This window comes from Furipterus horrens, unplaced genomic scaffold, assembly GCF_987537825.1.
Source record: "Furipterus horrens unplaced genomic scaffold, mFurHor1.1.pri manual_scaffold_7, whole genome shotgun sequence".
Classification (NCBI taxonomy): Eukaryota; Metazoa; Chordata; class Mammalia; order Chiroptera; family Furipteridae; genus Furipterus; species Furipterus horrens.
In genome coordinates, this window is record NW_028327177.1 from 49,564,661 (window position 1) to 49,585,071 (window position 20,411).

The 20,411-nt window shown below is 42.0% G+C and overlaps 2 protein-coding genes across 2 annotated transcripts in view; both read right to left on the reverse strand.

Annotated features, from left to right (window-relative positions):
* Positions 1-5,180: 5,180 nt before the first annotated feature.
* LOC150004423 (ral guanine nucleotide dissociation stimulator-like) lies at positions 5,181-19,496 on the reverse strand. The gene is made up of 3 exons (XM_090284904.1): positions 19,466-19,496; positions 6,668-6,857; positions 5,181-5,322 (listed from the first exon to the last, which is right to left on the reverse strand). Exons 1-3 carry the CDS (start codon positions 19,494-19,496, stop codon positions 5,181-5,183), a joined length of 363 nt encoding a protein of 120 aa, XP_090141030.1.
* LOC150004424 (uncharacterized) overlaps positions 17,220-20,411 on the reverse strand; it is a 99,191-nt gene continuing 95,999 nt past the window's right edge. Inside the window, exons 5-6 of the transcript XR_016512385.1 lie at positions 19,266-19,458; positions 17,220-17,610 (exon numbers count right to left, since the gene is read on the reverse strand). The gene's annotated coding sequence lies outside the window, so the exon portion shown is untranslated. The remainder of the gene's footprint in view (positions 17,611-19,265; positions 19,459-20,411) is intronic.

Sequence of the window (20,411 nt, forward strand, 5' to 3'; positions counted from 1 at the left end):
CTGCTACACTATTTTACATTCCTATCAACGGTGTACAAAGGATTTAATTTTCCCACAACCTCACCAACAGTTATCTTTTTTTTAAAATTATAGCCATCATAACAGGTATGAGGTAATGTTTCATTGTATTGTAGTTTTGATTTGCATTTCCCTATGCTTAATGGTACTAAACATCTTTTTATATACCTATTGGTCATTTGTATATCTTCTTTTGAGAAATATCTGTTCAAATATTTTGCCCATTTTAAAATCAGGTTTGGTTTGGTTTTGCTATGAACTGTAGTCTTATATCAGTTTTAATGCTTATAGAAAAGGCACAATATGTTTGTTTTTCTCCTTGGTGCAGAAAATATCTATCTTCCTCTTTCTTTCTTTCTTTCTTTCTTTCTTTCTTTCTTTCTTTCTTTCTTTCTTTCTTTCTTTCTTTCTTTGAATATGCTTTATTGATTATTCTGTTACAGTTGTCCCAATTTCTTTACCCTTTCTTCCCCTCCACCCAGTGACTCCCCTCCCTTCAGTTGTCCTTCCCTCTTAGTCCATGCCCATTGGTTATGCATATAGTTCTTCTCAACACCTTCCTATCTACTCCAATCTCTCCTACTATGCTTCCTAATTCCTGTATCATCTCCCTTCTTTTCCCCCCTTCCCTCTACCCACTGGCCTTTCCCCAAAATGTTCCCCATACCCATAATTCTTTTTCCACTCTCGTTGCCTACTTAATTTGCCTTTGTTTTTATTCCCTAGCTTCTGTTGTTGGTTGTTGAGATACAGTTTTTATTTTAATGTTCATAGTTTTGATCCTCTTTCTCCTAAACAAGTCCTTTTAACATTTCATATAACAGTGGTTTGGATCTGATGAACTCCTTCAGTTTTACTCTGTCCTGGAAGAGCTTCACTGGATAGAATAATCATGGTTGTAGGTTTTTGATTTTCATTACTTTGAATATTTCTTGCCAGTCCCTTCTTGCATGCAAAGTTTCTTTTGAGAAATCAGCTGATAGTCTAATTGGGACCCCTTTGTACATAATTCTCTTTTCTCTTGCTGCTTTTAAGATTCTCTCTTTATTTTTAATTTTTGACATTTTGATTATAATGTGTCTTGGTGTGGTTCTCCCTCAGTCCAGTGTTTTTGGAATCCTATGCTTCCTAGACCTGTAATTCCCTTTCCTTCCCCAAGTTAGGGAAGTTCTGCTTCATTATTTTTTCACATAATTTTTTAATTTATAGTTCTTCTTCACCTTTTGGCAACCCTATGATTTTGATGTTGGCCTGCTTATAGCTGTCCCATAGGTTTCTGGGCCTCTCCTCATTTTTCTCACTTTTTGTTTCCTCTTTCTGTACTGGTTGACTGTTCCTTCCCTATGTTCCAGTTTGTTGATTTGATCCGTGGTTTTCTTTCCCACACCATTACTTTCATATGTATTTTCATTCATTTCAGCAGTACTAGCCTTCATTCCTTCCCCATCTTGTTTAAGATCTGCTGTTAGGTCTGTAAGCATTTGTATAACCAAAGCTCTGAACTGTACCTCAGAAAGATTTCTTATCTGCTGAGCCATTAGATTAGATATTTGCAGCTGATCAGCTGCGTCACTGGGGTCTGTATCATAATCTGTGCCATCCTGACAGTTCTGTTTACCTTTGCTTCCTGGGTGGGGCTGTCACACCTCCTATGCTATAGGGGGTGGAGCCGCCCCGTGCACTCATCGCTACTGGGTGACCCTTTTCACCACACTGTGGTGCTTTGTGTGGGGGTAGGCCTCCAAGATGGTTTCCTACCGTTAACTCTCTGCTGACAGACTGGGAGCCTCCTCCTCCATCCCCACGCTCTCTGGCCCTCAGAGTCTGAGGCAATGGGGTCTGCCTTCCCTGGCATTGGAATCGCAAGCTGATGGGTTTGGTCTGCAGCCAGAGGTGCTCCCCAGGCGTTTCTTGCTTCCCCTTAAATATGAGTGTCTGTGCTTACCACTGTCCTGCTGCCGTCACCACAGCTGCCACCACCAGCACACCTTGACCTCTCTGCCCCAGCTTCGCCCCCTCCTACCCAACCGGATGAGCACCACTTCTTTATAACTTCATACGCTGAACTTCCATGTAGCTTTATTTTCCAGAACTTCTGGTTATTTTTGGTTTTGTGGTAGTTGTATTCCTTCTTAGTTGTGGAGGGAGATGGGTTGTGTCAGTCCAGCCCTCCATCTTGGCCAGAAGTCCTCCACACTGTTCTTTCTCTCTTTTTTTTTTTAAGTTGGAACACCCAAGAGCAAAGATTTTTCAAATATGACCTTAGAAAGTAAAATCCAGAAAGCAAGAAATTCTATCTCGAAGAACCTGTGCTTTTTATTTTATTTTTGTTTTGTTTTTTAATTTTTTGATTTACTTATTGTTTCTCTATTACAGTTGTTTCATTCTTTCCCCCATTGCTCTCCTCACCCCACCCACCCCTTCTCCCACAGTCAATCCCCACTCCATTGTCCATGTCCATGGGTCATTTATACCAGTTCCTTAACTAGACCCTTCCCCTTCTTACCCCCCTTCTCCCCCTCCCCCTGGTCACTGTTAGTCTGCTCTTTGTTTACATGCCTCTGGTTCAATTTTGCTCATTTGTTTGTGTTGTTCATTAGTTTCCTGTATTAGGTAATATCATATGGTATTTATCTTTCGTTGCCTGGCTTGTTTCACTAAATATAATTCTCTCTATTAAAATGTCCATACTGCCCAAAGCAATTTATAGATTCAACACATTCCCTATTAAAATACCAATGATATATTTCACAGACCTAGAACAAATACTTCAAAAATTTATATGGAACCAAAAAGACCCCGAATAGCCACAGCAATCTTGAGGAAGAAGAACACACAGTAGGAGGAATCACAATACCTAATATCAAACTATATTACAAAGCCATTGTAATCAAAACAGTCGGGTACTGGCATAAGAAAAAACATATAGATCAATGGAACAGAATAGAGAACCCAGAAATAAACCCAGGTCAATATGGTCAAATAATAATTTACAAAGAGGGAAAGAACATCAAATGGAATGAAAAGAGACTCTTCAACAAACGGTGCTGGGAGAACTGGACAGGGGCATGCAAAAAACTGAAACTAGATCACCAACCTACATCATACACCAGAATAAACTCAAGATGGATAAGAGACTTAAATTTAAGCTCTGACACCATAAAAGTCCTGGAGGAAAACATAGGCAGGAAAATTTCAGATATCCCACATAGCAATATTTTTGCTGATATATCTCCTAAGGCAAGGGAGATAAAGGAAAGAATAAACATATGGGACTAAACCAAACTCTAGAGTTTCTGCTCAGCGAAGAAAATATCAGCAAGATGAAAAGGGAACCAATTGTATGGGAAGAACTTGTGCTTTTTAAAACACTTAACCGGTTTTGACAATTTAAGCAGTAGAGGGCAAGATGGTGCAGGAGAACAATAAGAGGCCCTTCAGCCAAAAACCTGGGTCTGGTCCGATTCCCGCTGGAAGTCTTAGTTTTTTCACCTCTGTTGGGTGTCTGTTAACTCTCCTGCAAAGTCAGGAGCTGGGCTGGATACACTTTCATATACCTAGCATATTTTTTCTTTCATTCAATAATAATACTACTATATACCTGTTATCTGCCATACACTGTGCGAGGTGCTGGAATAGAATAGTAAACAGGGGTAAATAAAGTCCCTGGCAATCTTGTAGGGATGATAGACAGTTCATAATTTCACAAGTAACACTGTTTCAGACAGTGCCAAGTGCTACAAATAGACAACCACTGGCCTTATTTTTATCCTCTCCTTTACTAGTCCTAACCCCTTCCAGGACTTTACACATGCTGGGTCGATTTTTCCTTAAATATGCACAAGGCTCCCCCCTCTTCCTCATTTAGGTCTCAGCTCTGATGTACTAAAAGGCCCTCTGAGGCCACCCTGGCTAATGTTGGCTCACCCTACTCCAGTCACTGTTTATTATGTCACCCTGTTGTATTTCATTTGGAGCACTTAATCTGTCTGAAACAATATTCTTCTATCTCAATACATCATTTAGAAGAATGTGATCTCCCAATAAAAAGCTTTTCCATTAATATGCTGGTAGGCAAATTATTTTATTTCTACTTTGTCCAAACTGTGCCATGAACTATAGAATGAAGAAAACATTTCTGAGCTATCTTTCAGAAACGTTCTGAGAATATTTTAATGAGTATTAGGTACTGAACATACTTGTATTATGTATTTATTTATTCATCTATTTATTTATTTTATATCTTGTTTAAAAATTACATATATGGACAAGAAATTTGTCTCTTTCAGTACAGGAATTTAGACAATGCTCTTAATTTCTCTAAATCTCAATTTCTAAACAGAGCTAGTAACCTCTTGCCTACAGGATATATTTTTCTAATTCTTAAACAATATACTTGAAAGCTGCCAACAAAGTATCGATATATAAGGAGGGTATGTCTACTAGATTGTCATTGAATTCGAGTAAGTAGTTTAGTGAATATTTGAAAAAGTTTCCAGTAAAATGCTTCAGTGTGCTCTGACTTTAGAAAATAGCAACATGACCAGACAATTAAGCCATATTCTCAGTGGCATGTCACAATAACTAACAATGCAATATGCAACATAAACAGAAAACATTCCAGTCTATATTTCTGCCACATCAAGCAAAGAAACCACACAGATACCAAACTATGCCAGTCCCTTCAGGCTCCTCAAATATAGTCACACCACAATGCCAGCACTGAGCACAACTGCTGACAATAGGCAGCATCACAGAATAGCTGGCTGACAGAATAATGTGAGACAGAGGTCAGAGCTAAAGAGAACCTGGTCTCAGGCATATGACCATTGGCCCAGAGAAGTGGAGCATCTTCCTAAGATCAGATGCACCTTTAGTATTACAGTCTAATTTTTGCCTCTTGACTATTTAATCCCCTGGGAGACAGCTGCTACATCCAAATAATCAGGTTAAAATTCAAGATCTAAGTAAACAACAGAGTAAAGGAATTTATATTTCTAAAAAAAAAAACAAAAAACAAAAACAAAACTCATTTATTGAGGGCATATTTGACTGGATACAAACATTTTAAAGGTTACAGATATGATTAATCTCCCAAAGAGATCTACGGATGTTTGAAAAAGCTTTATCAGCCTTGTCCTAATCTCTGCATAATTACTGTATTATACCACCTTGCCCAGCTGGTGTGAAGTAGGAAAGTTGCCCTGCACCAAGGCCTGCTTCAGCTGGAACCAAGGAAAATGGAGGGGCTGGCCAAAACGATGCACCTTGTCAGGCCAGGTTCCCAACATAAAGGTAATGGCACTAGGAAAAGGAAGTTGAGCAGCAAAGTCAGAGTCATGGTATTCTCCTTACACTGCCATCCCAGGGTACCCTTGTGGGGGATAGGGACTCTTGTCCACCATGGCCCATCTGTGTGTGAGCCATTTGCCACCTCTAAACCCTGTGTGGATGTGCTGGGACTAACAGGCCTGGTGATATAGAACGTATAACACAGAGTCTGGGTGAGATTTTCTTCTCAGTGACATTTCTCCAGAAGGTCCTGTGCATTGCCCACCTCAACCCCCCATGCACCTGCTCATCTGGACTGAGGACTGAGATAGATTGGTGAGCAGGCTTTTGACCATATCTCCTGTACTGAGCCTGGTGATGGTGGTCAGGAGAGATGACTGTGGAGAGGGGCAGGCAGAGCAGGGTCAAAATGTGGAGATTTGGGAACTCAAGCAAAACTCAGGCCAGGCTCCCCTCTGGTTCTACAAGTCCAGGGACCTATTCACAGGTCTAATTGACCACTGTCTTTCTGGAACAGAAGGACCAGAGCTCAGGACTCTATTCAGAATCATATGTGTAGATCATTGTTCTGCCAGGCCTTTTCTGCCCAAAATCTCTACTGTCATGAACAAGAAGTTTCTCCATCTGGACCCAAAGGCAACTCATTTTTTATTTGGTCTTTTAGTATGTCACCCTGATCATTAGAAGGAGTTGTGCTTCCAAATGTCCAGAAGACCTTAATCACATCAGATCTGATGTATGGAGAACAGAACCTCAGAATAATGTCTGTTGTGACTGTCTGATTCACTAAGTAGAACTGAGGCACAGGGATTCTGTCTCCTTCATTCACTGAATTATGCTAAGCCTCTCAATTAGTGCCTACTTGTACTTGGTGCTGAATACACATTGTCAAATGAATCAACTCCAACCAGAACCAACCCAGATGTCTGCACTGGTCTGGAGACCGCCACTATCTTCAGAGATTCGAATGTGGCAAAACTGAAGACAAGCACAAGGATCAGCTAAGCGCATTCCCAAACTTCTGAACAAGCTGTTTTCCACGTGCTTTTATAAACTCAGATATGCTACAGTCTCCTGATGCATGAATCAGGTGAATTTCCTTAGAGGACAGAGATAAGCCATTGTCAAGAACAGCCACAGGACGCCCCACGGACATATCTGCAGAGCGAGCTAGCAGGTGAGGCCTGCAATGGTTGGTGGCACAGTAGTCCCTGCAAGAATATGAAGAGGTTTATGATCTGCCACACTTCTTTTCAGCAGAGCAAACTGAGGCTCAGAAATATGCAGTGACATTTTAAGACACGCAGTGACCAGAGACCAGAGTCACCACTGTGCCAGAAAGGGGGCACAGGCTCACAAGGTAAACAGCTCATCCTGGAGCTCCTGGGTTTGGGAGAAGGGCGTGTGATTGAACACCCAGGTGGAGAGGTGAGAGACGTTTCCACCTTGGAAAGCTGGTACCACCATCTTCTCCAGTGTGCCTCCCTGGAGGGCCCACATCCTGCAGGCCTCATGCAGGTTAAGCTTGAACTCAGCTGCACCCTGGGTGGAACAAGGATGGATGTCTAGTCAAGTGGCATCACCATGGTTCACCAGGAGAACCATGCCAAAACACCCAGCACCTTTGGGATTGTGCCAGAGAAGAAACAAGAGTGCCCATTATGAATGAGGTTTTATCAATAAGTTTTCAAATATCCATTGAAGTTAGTAGGTATCTGATGTTAATACAATTTTTACTTTCTAGGCTATTCATTTAGCTGAAGAACAACAAACTTTCCATGTTAACAGTCTGTATGAAGAGCATTGATCCCCCTGTGTCCTTAAAAGAATCCCCATTAGAGAGATGAGAACACAGAGGTTTAGGGATGCCAATTGTTGCTCAAGGTTATGCAGGTCAAAACTGAGAATTGTCCAAAGCATGGCATTCCCTCTTAGCTAGATGAGACTTATCTGCTTCTCATGTGGGTGGAAAGGGTCTTGGGAACCTTGTCCCTTCCAAGGTTGGGGACAATGTACAAGATAGACAGACATGGCCTATGAAAATGATTTATTTCCAGAAACACACTTCTATCTCTTCCTTTTACATTGAAGGGCATTTTGATACTCTCATCATAGACATCCCAGATTCAGCAAAAGGTCAAATGCTTGGTGGCTCCAGACTAGAGAGGCCAGATACCAGGAAGGGATTTGCAGAGATGACTCAGGAAAAAACAAATCCAGGTAACTGCTGACCAGCTGACAGGCAAGTCAAAACACCGTTAGGCAATTGCAAATCGAGGAACCCCTGGCATTGCCATACACAACTTCATATCTGATTGTTAAAAAGTTAAATTAGTGAGAAATCTTTGGGCCAGGCTGGGTGCCAAGCAACAGCCATCATCACAAAATTGCTGTTGGCAACGTGCTACTACAGCATTTGATTTGGAGTCTGGATGAGGCTGTTAAAATTTCACACATGTGTGTCCATACCTCAGCTGTGGTCGTCTATCTCTAGCTGAGAATAGTATATGTATACGGTGTGGTCCTAGTTGTGTCATCCGAATTCCATGAGCAGGCTTTAAATTCTTAGAACTTCAGAATGTGCCTGTATTTGAGTTTGAGTCTTTAAGCAAGTAATTAAGGTGAAACAAATTAAGAGATGTGTGTCTTAATCCAGTATGATCAGTTCTCTTAGAAGAAGAGGGTAGGACCCATGGAAGTACAGAGGGAAGTCCATATGACACAGAGGTGAGAGAGGGCCATCTACAAATCCAGGAAAGGCCTTTCAGGAGGAAAAAGCCCAAGAAAGGCCTTTCAGCAGAGCAGGTAGCCAAAATAACTATCTCACCTCTAACCCTTAGCCACTGGAATTGTGAAAAAATTAGTATGCTGTTTCAACCATCTAATGGGATCCTATGTTATGGCAGCCCAAGAAAACTAATACATTCCATTCATCACTCTTAGCTGATCCTGGGACCACTGCTTGGGCGACACCTAAACTAAATTATACCATGTCCATCAATTCTAAGAGGCTGCATCACTGTGGCAAACAACCTACATTAGCACAGAAAATCTTCAAAGACTGTTTAGCTGAACGCACCACAGAATACCTGGGGCAAGTAATTTTAACAGACAAACACACACACAACACAGACAAATCCAGGAAACTACAAATATGCTTGTGCTCTACTCTGAAATAAAAGATTTTTCTTATTGTCTCTTGAATACCAGAACTGTATTTCTCCCCTCATTTTTAGCTGGAGGGAGAAGTGGAGGTCCATATTACTTTGTACATGGAACTATGTAACACTTCAGAGAAAGCCCCAGGAGGGCCTTTGGGAGTTCCTAGAATAGAGTCTGGGTTCTGGGCACTAGATGGTCATCTCAGGATAATGGACATGGAGACACAACTGAACCTGCTCTCACCTAGAGGGGAACTGACTGGTGTTGGCATCCTGATGCACCTTCTCCTTGTCTAGGGAGATTGAGTAGTTGAATCCATTGACCAGCTCTTCAACAATGTCCTGGTTGAAAAGCTACAAAGATAGAGAGCCCTGTTGCTGGCCAGTAAGAATCAGGGATGCACCACCGAATTTGTGCTTCTATTTTAATGGCAGACCTGGAAAACTGATACAGTCTCTTAGGACACATCGAGGATGTTCCAGGCAGCCCTACTGAACTTGCAGAACTGAATAATGTCAAGGACCAAAAGCACTTAATGACTGAATCACTGAGGAAAACTTCATCTCTTACAAAATATTATGGAGACAAATAAGGTCACAATTCATAACCAGGCCAGGCAAGAATGGTTTGTTGTGCTCTTTAGGATGAAAAGCTGCAGATAATGTAGCCAATATATTATTGATCCTCATTTTTGTACACAACCCCAACAATCAATTGTGATGATGTCTAGGACCTAGGGAAATCTACAAAGACATTGGAGCTAATTGCTCCACAGGACCATGGGCAGATAATACATACAACAAAAACAGCAAAATGAAAATATGCCCATGGCTTAATGTGAAATGAAATGAAATATTATTTTCCTTAAAATTCTTACAAATATGTGAGTAGTGTCTTTGTACCATCTGATGGAGCCTGTAGGAGAAGTGAAGGTCTATATTAATTTCATCATAGGATGTGTGACACTCTAATAATTAAAGTCCTGGATGGGCCCTAAGGGAGTCATTCTTAGATTGGATTCTAGATTCTAGGCACTCTCTGGTCATCTCAGGTTTTGGGTGTGAAGACTCCCATTGACCAGCTCTCACCTTCAATGAGCATTGGACAATGTTGTTGGCTTGGTGCACGTGCACCCTGACCTGGTAGATGCTGTACTGTGACTCATGGAACAGCTCCTCGACGATGTTCTGCAAGGACAGAGTTGGGTACTGAGCCAGTAGGCATCTGGAATCTTCCATCCAATTTGTGGTCATGTGTAAAGTCAGACCTAACAAACTAGCACACAGTCCATCAGGCAAGGTGAAAACATTCCTGGTTGCCCTTCTGTAATGGCTGCAGAAGTAAATCATGTCAAGGTCTAACAGGAGTAAAAGGCTGAATCACTGAGCAAAATTACCTCCTTTATGGGATATTATGGAAGGCAGTAAGGCCACAGCTTCTCACCTAGCCCACGTACAGCGTGTCTTCAAGCTCAGTGATGTGACAATTTGCAAAGAAGTGTTCAAATATCTTAATTCCATCCCATTTTGTAATTACAAACCACCCTACCGAGTGTGATGATGTTTAGACCTGAAGATGTTCAAGGACAGTTGAGATACTTGCTCCACAGGATATGTGGGATGGGTTGATAAAGAAATGAAATAAGCCTATGCAAAGGGAGGAAGATTTTTTTTTCTATGATTACAACAAATATGTTAAATTCGTATTTCTACAATAGCAGGAAGTGGTGGGAAAAATTGGAGGTATGGATTTATTTGGGAGTTGGCCTGTGAAAACTTCACGCCCCAGATTAGAGTTTCATTTATGGTCTCACCTTAGGCATCTCAGGGCCACTTCTCACTTCAGATTGGCACTGGACTGTGTTCTGATCTGGGACACTTGTCCTTTGTGGCAGTTGATGGCATAAGTAAACCCAACAGCCAACTCCACTACAATGTCCTCATTGGAGTTCTGCAAAGACATAGCCTGGTTCCAAGCCAGGAGATGCCAGGAGCTTGACTGGGCATTGCCTCTGGGGGATATGCCCACCACAAATTCTGCTCCCCAGACCATATACACAGAGAAAGACACCTGAAAACACCTCCATCCAGGGAAAAATGAGATGATATTCTCAAGAGAGTTCAGGATTAACAGGTGAGTAGAGGAGCTTGGTGCCCAGCACTCAGCTTCCTACCCTGCAAGCTATGACCTCAGGGGTGAACATGAGAGACCCTCCAGGCGTTAAACCCCTAACAATAATCCCATGATTTCCCTCACCATTCCCAAAAAACACACAAAAATATGCAGGAAGAGGGCTAAAGAGTTTGGGGCTGCCCAAGTGGGATCCCAGGTGGAACTTGGCCTGGATGGGCTTGTCCTAGATTTCCCTCCATTACCTGATGGTACCTCATGCCAGAGGGTAGTAGGTGTCAGCTATGGCACTTGCACCAAAGCCTACAGCAACAGAAACATTTATCACTCTGGGCTTTCTTGAGCTGACAGCCTTGGAAAGTCAAGAAACAGCAAAGACACATCTTATGTTCCTGACTCTCTCCAGTCAATTGAGCAGGATAGGCAGTTGTGTCTCCAATGTGGGTTCCTAATTACCAGAGTTTTAACTTCTCTTGGTGATCTGCCACCAGGAAGTGAGGTCAGCACTTGTTGCTTCCATGTCTTGGGCCCATTCAACCAATCAGAGCCACCTAAAGCCCCCTCTGGCCTGGTCACTGCTCACCCATCTTGCCCATGTCATCTCCTTATCTGTACACCAATACCTACACAGTCCCCTCCACAGATGCTTGGGAATATAGCAGGTTCTGAGTTCAGAACTCCTTTTTCTTACCAATTTTGTCCTCTGGGGAAGTTTGTGTGTGTCTCAGGGCCTCCCTAGTCTCCTAACCTACATAATGACAATGATGCTAGACACCATTTACTCAGGACATGCTAAAGTACAAATGAGATAATGCTTCTAACACCAATGGGCTGACATCCCATGAATCTGATGAACAAACATAATAGTGCAAGTTACAAAAATGAGTGTGATGTAGCATTAAATACCAATATAAACAGGCGTGGGGTCCAGAGTATGATCTCAGGGAAGTCACTGCTCATCTTGGCCTCTTTTTCAGCTCTGGAACTTCAATGGGTTGATGTAATAGGAAATTCAGATATCATCATCTACTGCCCTAAAACCTTCCAGTGGCCTTTTGTTAAACTTAGAATCAGAACAATTGCCTCATGTTGTTCCATCTGGTGGGAGCCTCCACAGTGGCTCTAGTGATTCCTGCTCCTGGTGGGAACATTCTTGTGGATCCACTGAGTTTTAGTAACTGATTTCTGAACACCTTAGAATACAACCAAGGCCATGGGATGTCAGCTATTCATTGTCACTCATACACTCATTCTTGAGTAGATTTTCATCCTCTCAACATCTATTTTATTCTCTATGTACATGTGTCTCTGTCTCTGTCTCTGTCTCATATGCTTGGAATTGGAAAAACAAGCACCCATGTTTTGAGCTCTCCTCTGTGGAGATCTTATAGGTTAGAGCCATGTGAGTGCCCAGGTTAACAGGTAGGACCTTGGGCTCTCAGTCCAGACTGTATCATGAAGAAAGCCAGGCTAATGACCTTGCAAAGAAAAACTCTACAGTTGAGCCTCAGTCATACACATCTCCTGATCCACAGAAGTTGTGAGGTACCCGTATTTGTACATTATAAGCATAAGGTTGGTAAGCTGTGTAATTTTACCTAAGTTTCCTCATCTAACATTTGGCGATAAAAAAATTTAAAAAAAAAAACCCTTCTCTGATGTTATAAGGAGTGTTAAAGAATGAAAGCTTGAAAGTTGGAGAGAACACCTGGCATGTCATAAGAGCTGTGTCTACATGTTATAAATCAGTGTCTGTAAGCTTTAGAAGGTACAGATTACAGCACTCAGGATAGAAACCACTTCAGAACATATATTAGGTGACCAAGTGATATTTTCGAAAGCCTTGCAAATGTTCCCTCCTCTCCTGGCCTGATATCACTCATCGGATGAGTGTGTCTGATCATAGATAATTGAAGGTCTTTCCATGCTTTGAAGCCAGAAATCCTCAGTATACTGGGGACTTTTGGAGAAAGGTAGGAATTCCTGGGTAGAGTGGAGGTGATTGTCATGGTGAGTCAGACCCTTTCTGAAGGAAGGCAGAAGAACCGATCTGATAGCAGAACCTACCATAGCTAATGTCCTAGAAGACAAGAAGGGAAGCAGACACTACCCAGGAAGCTCAGGTGAAACAAGCTGAATCCAGGAGGACACTCTTGGGGTTTACATCACCAATTGCTCCTGCTGCATGGATGGCCCTGGGCTCAGATATTTGAATGCCTCCATTTAACTCTAGACATTCAATCTTTCATTGTTCAAAGTGTACATGTGCCCAACATTTAGAATAGTGAACCTTGTTGTTGAGTGGGTGCTACAGAGTTCACAACACAGGTTATAAGGAGGCTCTGTAAATTTATTGAAAACCTCAAGAGCATACAAAAGAAGCAGTGAATGAAAAATGCACTAATTGAAATATAAATAAGTACAGGGAATCAATAGTAGAGTGGATAAAAGTGACAATCAAATCAGTGATTTGAAATATAAGTAAGCGAAAAACATGCAATCAGCAGCACAAGAAGAAAAATGAATCCAAAAACAGATATGGAATTTAAGGAGCGTCTGGGACACCTTCAAGCATAACAACATCCCTAGGATGGAGGTTCCAGAAGAAGAAGAGAAACAGTAAGAAATTGAATATTTATTTAGGAAAATAAGAGCAGAAACTTCCCTAACTTGGTGAAGGAAATAGACATACAAGTCCAAGAAGCTCAGTGTCCCAAACAAATTGAACCCAGAGAAGACCACACACCAAGATACATCATAATTGAAATGCCAATGGTTCAAGAGAGAGAACACTAAAAGCAGAAAGAGAAAAGCACTTATCAACATACAAGAGAGATTCCATAAGACTGTCACCTGATTTCTCAAAATAAACTTTGCAGGCCAAAAAGGAGTGACAAGAAATATTCAAGTGATGAAAAGCAGGACCTAAAAGTCAAGATTCCTCTACCCAGCAAAGCAATTACTTAGAATCAATGGACAGATACAGAGCTTCTCAAGCAAGATAAAGCTAAAGGAGCTACTCACCCCCAAAGCAGTATTAGATGAAATGTTAAAGGTTCTTCTGTAAGAAGAGGAAGAAAATCAAACTATGAACAATAAAAGGACAATAAATGCATAGCTATCAACACTTAAGCCTAAAAACTTCTAAATAAACAAGCAGAACAGGAAAAGAATATTAGATACAAAAAATGTTTTGATGGTTGCTACATGGGAGAGGACAAAAAGAGGTGGGAGAAATTGGAAGGGATAAATAAGTACAGATTGGTTGTTACATAATAGGCATGGAGATATAAATTATAGCATAAGAAATATAGTCAATAATAGTGCAATGACTATGTATGGTGTCAGACGGGTGTGAATTTTATCAAGATGCTCGCCTATTAAGTTATGGAATGTCTGATCACTGGGGTGTATACCTGAAACTAATGTTATACTGTAATTGAAAATAAACATGATTTTAAAGATTTTAAATGGGGATAATAATGGTGATACACCACACAATTGATTAGTCTCACTCTGAAATATCCTCTAACTTCTGGGACCACTTTTTTAACCTTTCTCAGTCTTTTTACCATTTTCAAATCTCTAAATAGTGGATGCCTCAGAGCATTGTCTTGAACTGGTGTTTTATTTACATGGATTTGTTATTTTGTGATTTTGAAATATCCTAAATAAATACATGTCCCAACACAAAAGTGAGATATTTGAAAAGTATTGGCATTTCATTTGTTTCCCTAAGTGCTACCCTAATGCTGAGAGCTAAAGTCTCTTCAGTGAACAATTAATGGCTGATTTTTTAATTATAGCTTGAATACTGTCAACAGAAGTTACAGTACAGGAACTAAAAAATTACAGCAAAAGCTTTAGAAAACCATGGCCCTCAGACACCAAAAAATCTCATTTAACTTAAGGGCATAGTAGGCACCAGAAAAATAGGAGGTAGTGTCCCAAGCACTGGGAATTCAGGAATTTTACCTGCAAGCTAAGGGTAAGGGAGACTGGAGAATATTAAATAAGGCCATTCCTATGTTTTGGGATACTGTGTCTTAACTCTCAAGTGAAACAGCAGATAAAAACCATAAAATATTTTAAGTAATAGTCAAGATGCTAACAAAAACATAAACTTGGAAAAGACAGTAAATATTTTTCTAGTACATTAGTTGGATAACTACTAAGAAAAGAATAAAATCACAGCCCTGGGTGGGTGGCTCAGTTGGTTAGAGCACTGTCCCTTTCCCCAAAAGGTTGTTTTTTCAATTCCCAGACAGGGCACATACCCAAGTGACAGGTCAATCCCTACAGGAGACAACTGATCGATGTTACTCTCTCACATCTTTCTCTTTCTCTTTCTCTTTCTCTTTCTCTTTCTCTTTCTCTTTCTCTCTCTCTTCCCCTCTTGTTCTCTCCCTCCCTAAAAATAAACATATCCTCAAGTGAGAATTCAAAATGAAATTTAAAAATGAATATATATCATAGGATAGAGTATGATGGTGTAAAAGTATTATTTTTTATATAGTGTTCAGGGAGGGACTAGAGATGGTATTTGACAAGGACTTGAATAAAAACAGGCTGAGGCAGGTTAGAAATGCCTATTAGGAACCATAGAAGCTTCAGTATGTTGTTTGACATGCCCATTCAGTTGGGAGGGAGGATTCCAAGCTGGAGATACAGAATTAGGAGTCATTAGCACATAGCAGGCATTGAGAGCTATGGAGGAAAACGAGGTTACCTAGTGAGTGCAAATGCTGAGAAAAGAGCAAGTCCCTAAAGGGAAGTGTGGACCACCTCAGAGCATGTGCCACCCAGCTCCCTGTGATGGAAGGACCAAGTAGGGAAGTAGGAAATGCAAGTGCAGTGTCAAGAAATGCAAAAGAAAAGATGTTTCAAGAAAGAGGGTTTGAGCAGTACATCTTAGTTACTGTGAAATCTAGTAAGAATTGTGAACTAGCCATTATGTAGACAGCTTCAAAGATGGCCCCCATCGATGTCTTCCACCCCATATACACATGCTTCTCCTTATATCAAGAGGTGGAACTTTATTTCCCTCCGTTTGAATCACGGCTGGCCTTATTGACTCACCTTAGCAAGAGAAGGCATGAAAATGAGGTTGAGACCTTGAAAAACCAGGTCATAAGAGACCTTGCAGTTTCAGCCTGTGTTTGCTGGAGGATATGCTCTTGAGATGGCCCTCTCAAAGCCTGTGCCATGCTCTGAGCAGGTGAGGACACCTGCAGAGGCCACAGCTAGGCTCACTGATGGACGATCCCAACTTACCTTCTGGACAACAGCCAGCCTCAACTGCCAATGTGCTGCTTCAGCCATGTTGGTCATGGTACCCTGTGGAGCCTTCAGATGATTTCAGCTGATGCTACGGCACTGTGAGACATCTCCCATGGGAGCCACCCAGATGAGTCCAGTCGACTCACCAAACTGGGAGATCGTATTAAATTGTTATTTTAAAGCACTATTTTAAGTCACTGTATCTGAGATTTGTCATCTGAAAATTCCTGCTAATGGTACCAACTTCATGTCTATTTTGAAGATTAAGTGAATATGGTTTACTATAGGTAAAGTTTTTAGCATAATATTATTTATTTATGGACTATCACAAATACGATTTCCTTCTTTTTCAAGCAATGTACACCATTGTATCACTCTTGTACATGTTTTTGTGAGCACATAACAGTTTCTATGAGATTTTAAATTTATAGTTATGACTTCTGGTAAACATGAAGGCATGAGTAGACATGCTTCGCCTCCTTACGCAACAACAAGTTGGATTACAAGTAACCTCAAAACAAATGACACCCAGAACTGCCACAAAATATAACCATATGGAAGTCTGACAAGCAAAGATTTGAAGTAGCCACCTTCATCCAGACTGGTAGGAAGGGCAGAGACGCAGAATCAAGAGAGGCGAAGATGAGGAGAGGCGTGGAGAGGCATTGGCTGTGGCAGGCCTGTTGGTCCCATGTTCCTGTGCGGTGGGTAAACATCAGGCAGGGTACCTTGGAAGCCAGGGATCCCAGCCACAGGCCAGACTACACAAGCCCAGGTTGCCAGCACTGGGAACATAAAGCCTCATACCCTCTGGTTGTATAAACCAGTAGGGGTTGGGGAGGAGAAAGAAACTGCCAGTTTCTCCACAGAGTCCTTTTAAAGGGCCAGCATGGATTTAAAACATACCCAAACCCAGGCACTCTGGCATTCACGACTAGGGCAATAGCTCATAGGGCACTAGTCCCACACGCAAAGGGAGTAGAGTGACAGGAAATAGAGCAAGTGCCAGGCAAACTTCCAGAGGCCGGGCAGCAGCAATATCCCCTATCCAACCCTCCCTGCCCTGTACAGAGCCACAAAGTGGTAAAGAATGTAGCTCACCCTGGAGAATTCCTAAGGATACTTCCCATACAAATTAACAGGTACGCTTAGACAGGGAGTCAAATCAGCTTTACCTAATACACAGGAACAACACAAGAAGGTGCCAAATTGAAGAGACAAAGAAATATGGCTCAAATGAAAGAATGAAACAAAACCCCAGACACAGCACTAAGCAATACAGAGATAATTTAATTATCATAAAATTTAAATTTGTTTTAGTTTTTTTTAATGGGCTGTATAGAGATCACCCTTCCATATATAGCATATATATTAAAACATGTATATGTATTTGAGTACATATTATCTACACATATTTAATTAACAACTTTATTTCTATTTCTTTTACAGGATTTTCTTTCATGAAATATATTTTGCATGAAAAAAGTTATTGTTGAAAATTATCATTCAGTGTCATTCTAAAAGTATTCTTCTTATTTATTTAGAGTAATCACTGAGAACTTTTCAGACGCAAGGGAAAAGTCTCAAAGGGATGCCTCCATCCTGGCTTCAGGTCCTGCTTCAGGCCAGGCTAGGCCAGGCCAAGGTAGGACCTCTAGCTGGAGCTGTTGCTAGCCTAAGCAGGCCCTTCCTCTGACTCTGCAGTGCTCTCGAGCTCTGGAGGTGGATCTGGAGCAGGAGAAAAAAAGATTCACACACATGCCTGATTTTCCCTTGCCTTTCCAGAGACAGGACAGATGACACTGCCTTTAAGGAAACTTCCATCATGAACCACCCATTTTCAGATCCTCCTCCCAAAGGCTGTCTCCTCACATTCTGGCGTTGCCCCAGAGGGCTCTTGTTGCTCCAGATCAACCCAAATGGGGTAGCCCTGGCCCAGCTGGTAGGAAGTAGGAAAGTTGCCCTACACTGAGGCCTGCTTCAGCAGGAGCCAGGGCACATGGAGAGCTGGCTGAAACTCTGCACCTTGACAGGACAGGTACCCAACATGAAGGCAAAGGCCCTGGCGAATGGCAGTTGGGCAGCAAAGTCAGAGTCCTGGTATTCTCCTTCTACACTGCCCTCCCAGGGCACCCTTGCATGGGATAGGGACTCTTGTACACCCAGGCCCATCCATGTGTGAGCCACATACCAATGCTAACTCCTATATGGCTATCCTAGGACTAGCAGGCCTGGTGATGCAACTCATTTAACACAGAGTCTGTGTGGGTCTTTCTTCTCAGTGAAATTTCTCCAGAAGGTCCTGTGCATCGCTCACAACAATCCCCCTTGCACCTGCTCATCTGGACTGAGGACAGACAGAATGGTGAGCAGGCTTTGGACCACACCCCCTGTTTTGAGCCTGGTGATGGTGGTCAGGAGAAATGACTATGGGGAGGGGCAGGCAGAGCAGAATCAGACTGTGGTGGATTTGGAACTCAGGCCAGCCTCTGCTCTGGGTCTGTAAGGCCAGGGATCCACCCACAGTTCTCTTTGACTCCTGAGCTTCTGTAACAGAAGGCACCAGAGCTGGGGCCTCCCTTGGGAATCACATGTGTGAGATCATTGTACGGCCGGGCCTTCTCCACCCACAACCTCCATTGTCAAGACACACAAGTTTCTCCTTCTGCGTGCAAAGACCACTCATCTTTTTATTTGGTCTCGTGGTATGTCATACTGATCATCAAAAGGAGTTATGTTTCCAGACGTCAAGGAGACCTTGATTGCATTTGAACTAATGGGTGGATGGCAGGACCTGGGAATGACGTCTGTTGTGACTGTCTGATTCATCAAGTAGAATTGAGGCTCAGGGATTCTGTCTCCTTCATTCACTGAATTATGCTGTGTCTCAATTTGTGCCCACCTGTACCAGTGCTTAGTGCAGATTGTTGAATAAAACAACTCCAATATGAACCAACCTAGATATCTGAACTGGCGTGGAGACCCCTGCTATCGCCAGAGCTTCCTAAAGTGAAACAGCAAAGATGGGCACGAGGATCAGCTAAGCACATTCCCAAACTTTTGAACAGGTTGTTTTCCATGTGCTTTTCCAAACTGACAAATGCCACAAGTTCCTGAAGGGTGAGTCAGGTGAATTCCTGTGGGGGACAGAGATAAATAATTGCCATGAACAGCCACAGCATGTGCAGCAGCCATCTAGCAGGTAAGGCCTGCCATGGATGGTGCCCACAGTAGTCCCTGAGAGAAAATGAAGAGGTCTACACTCTGTCACACTTCTTTTTGCAGAGCAAACTGAGGCTCAGACAGATGTGGTGACATTTTTAAGACACACAGCTACCAGTGGCCAGTGTCACCACTGTGCCAGAAAGGGGGCACAGGCTTACCAGGTAAACAGCCCATGTAGGAGCTCTTCGGTTTGGGAGAAGGCCATGTGATCAATACCAGGGTGCAAAGGTTGGAGATGTTTTCACTTGGGAAAGCTGCTCCCATGGGTGTCACCATCTTCTCCAGTGTGCCTCCTTGGAGGGCCCACATCCTGCAGGCTTCACGCAGGTGAAGCTTCAACTCAGCTGCACCCTGAGTTGGGACAAGGATGGACATATGGTCATTGGCATCACCATAGTTCAGCAGAACTGAGGTCTGTACCTCACGCAAAAACACCCAACCATTTTGGGACATGTGCCAGAAAAGTTACAAGCATGCCCATGCTGAATGAGGTTTTACCAATAGCACTTGGGAACACAGTTTTCATTGAGTTTGATCTGACACTTGTTTTTGACTAACTTGGCATCTGAATCCAAAAATGATCCCAGTTTTTCTCTATCATGACAAGTTTTTAAGGTACAGGACACCATCCCTTTGTCCCCAAAATCATACAAAATGTACATATAAAGGAAAAAATTACCTGAATATACTGTTTATTTAGTTATTTTATTCATATAAAGGTTATATATTGTTACTGTAAGTCAAATTGTGTACAAGTAGTAAAGTTCTGCTAGCAAACATACATATTAAGGTGTTTATCTTTTCAAACAACAGGCTAGAAAGCCAAAATGAGATACTTGAAACAGTCTCCTTCAGTTGGCAAAGCTTTAACAAATTGCTTCATGAGACCCAGTTTTACATGCAAAGTTGGGAATATAATGTTCTTTATGTCAACAGGTGGCTCATGTAGAATGTTTGGTTCTCTAGATTTGAGGTCAGATCTTGGAGGCTAATTCGACTCCACCCAATGCTTCTCATGAGTTCTACTGTCCCACATACACAGAAAACAGGGATACTTGGTGTACCTACATTTCTGACCAAGAAGGAAGCAGACCATTTTAAGGTCAACACAGATGATCCAATTGTACTTGTCATATTGTAACAGATCAATGACTCTCCTTATGTCTTCATATTCTTCACAAAAACAAACTGAATGGCCAATTGGGACTGCACCAAATAAGTTGCCATTTGGAGGAGGATACACTTCAAGCTCCACTTTGAGTTATCGATGAACAGTCACCATTCGGTTGTGTTATAGACTGGAA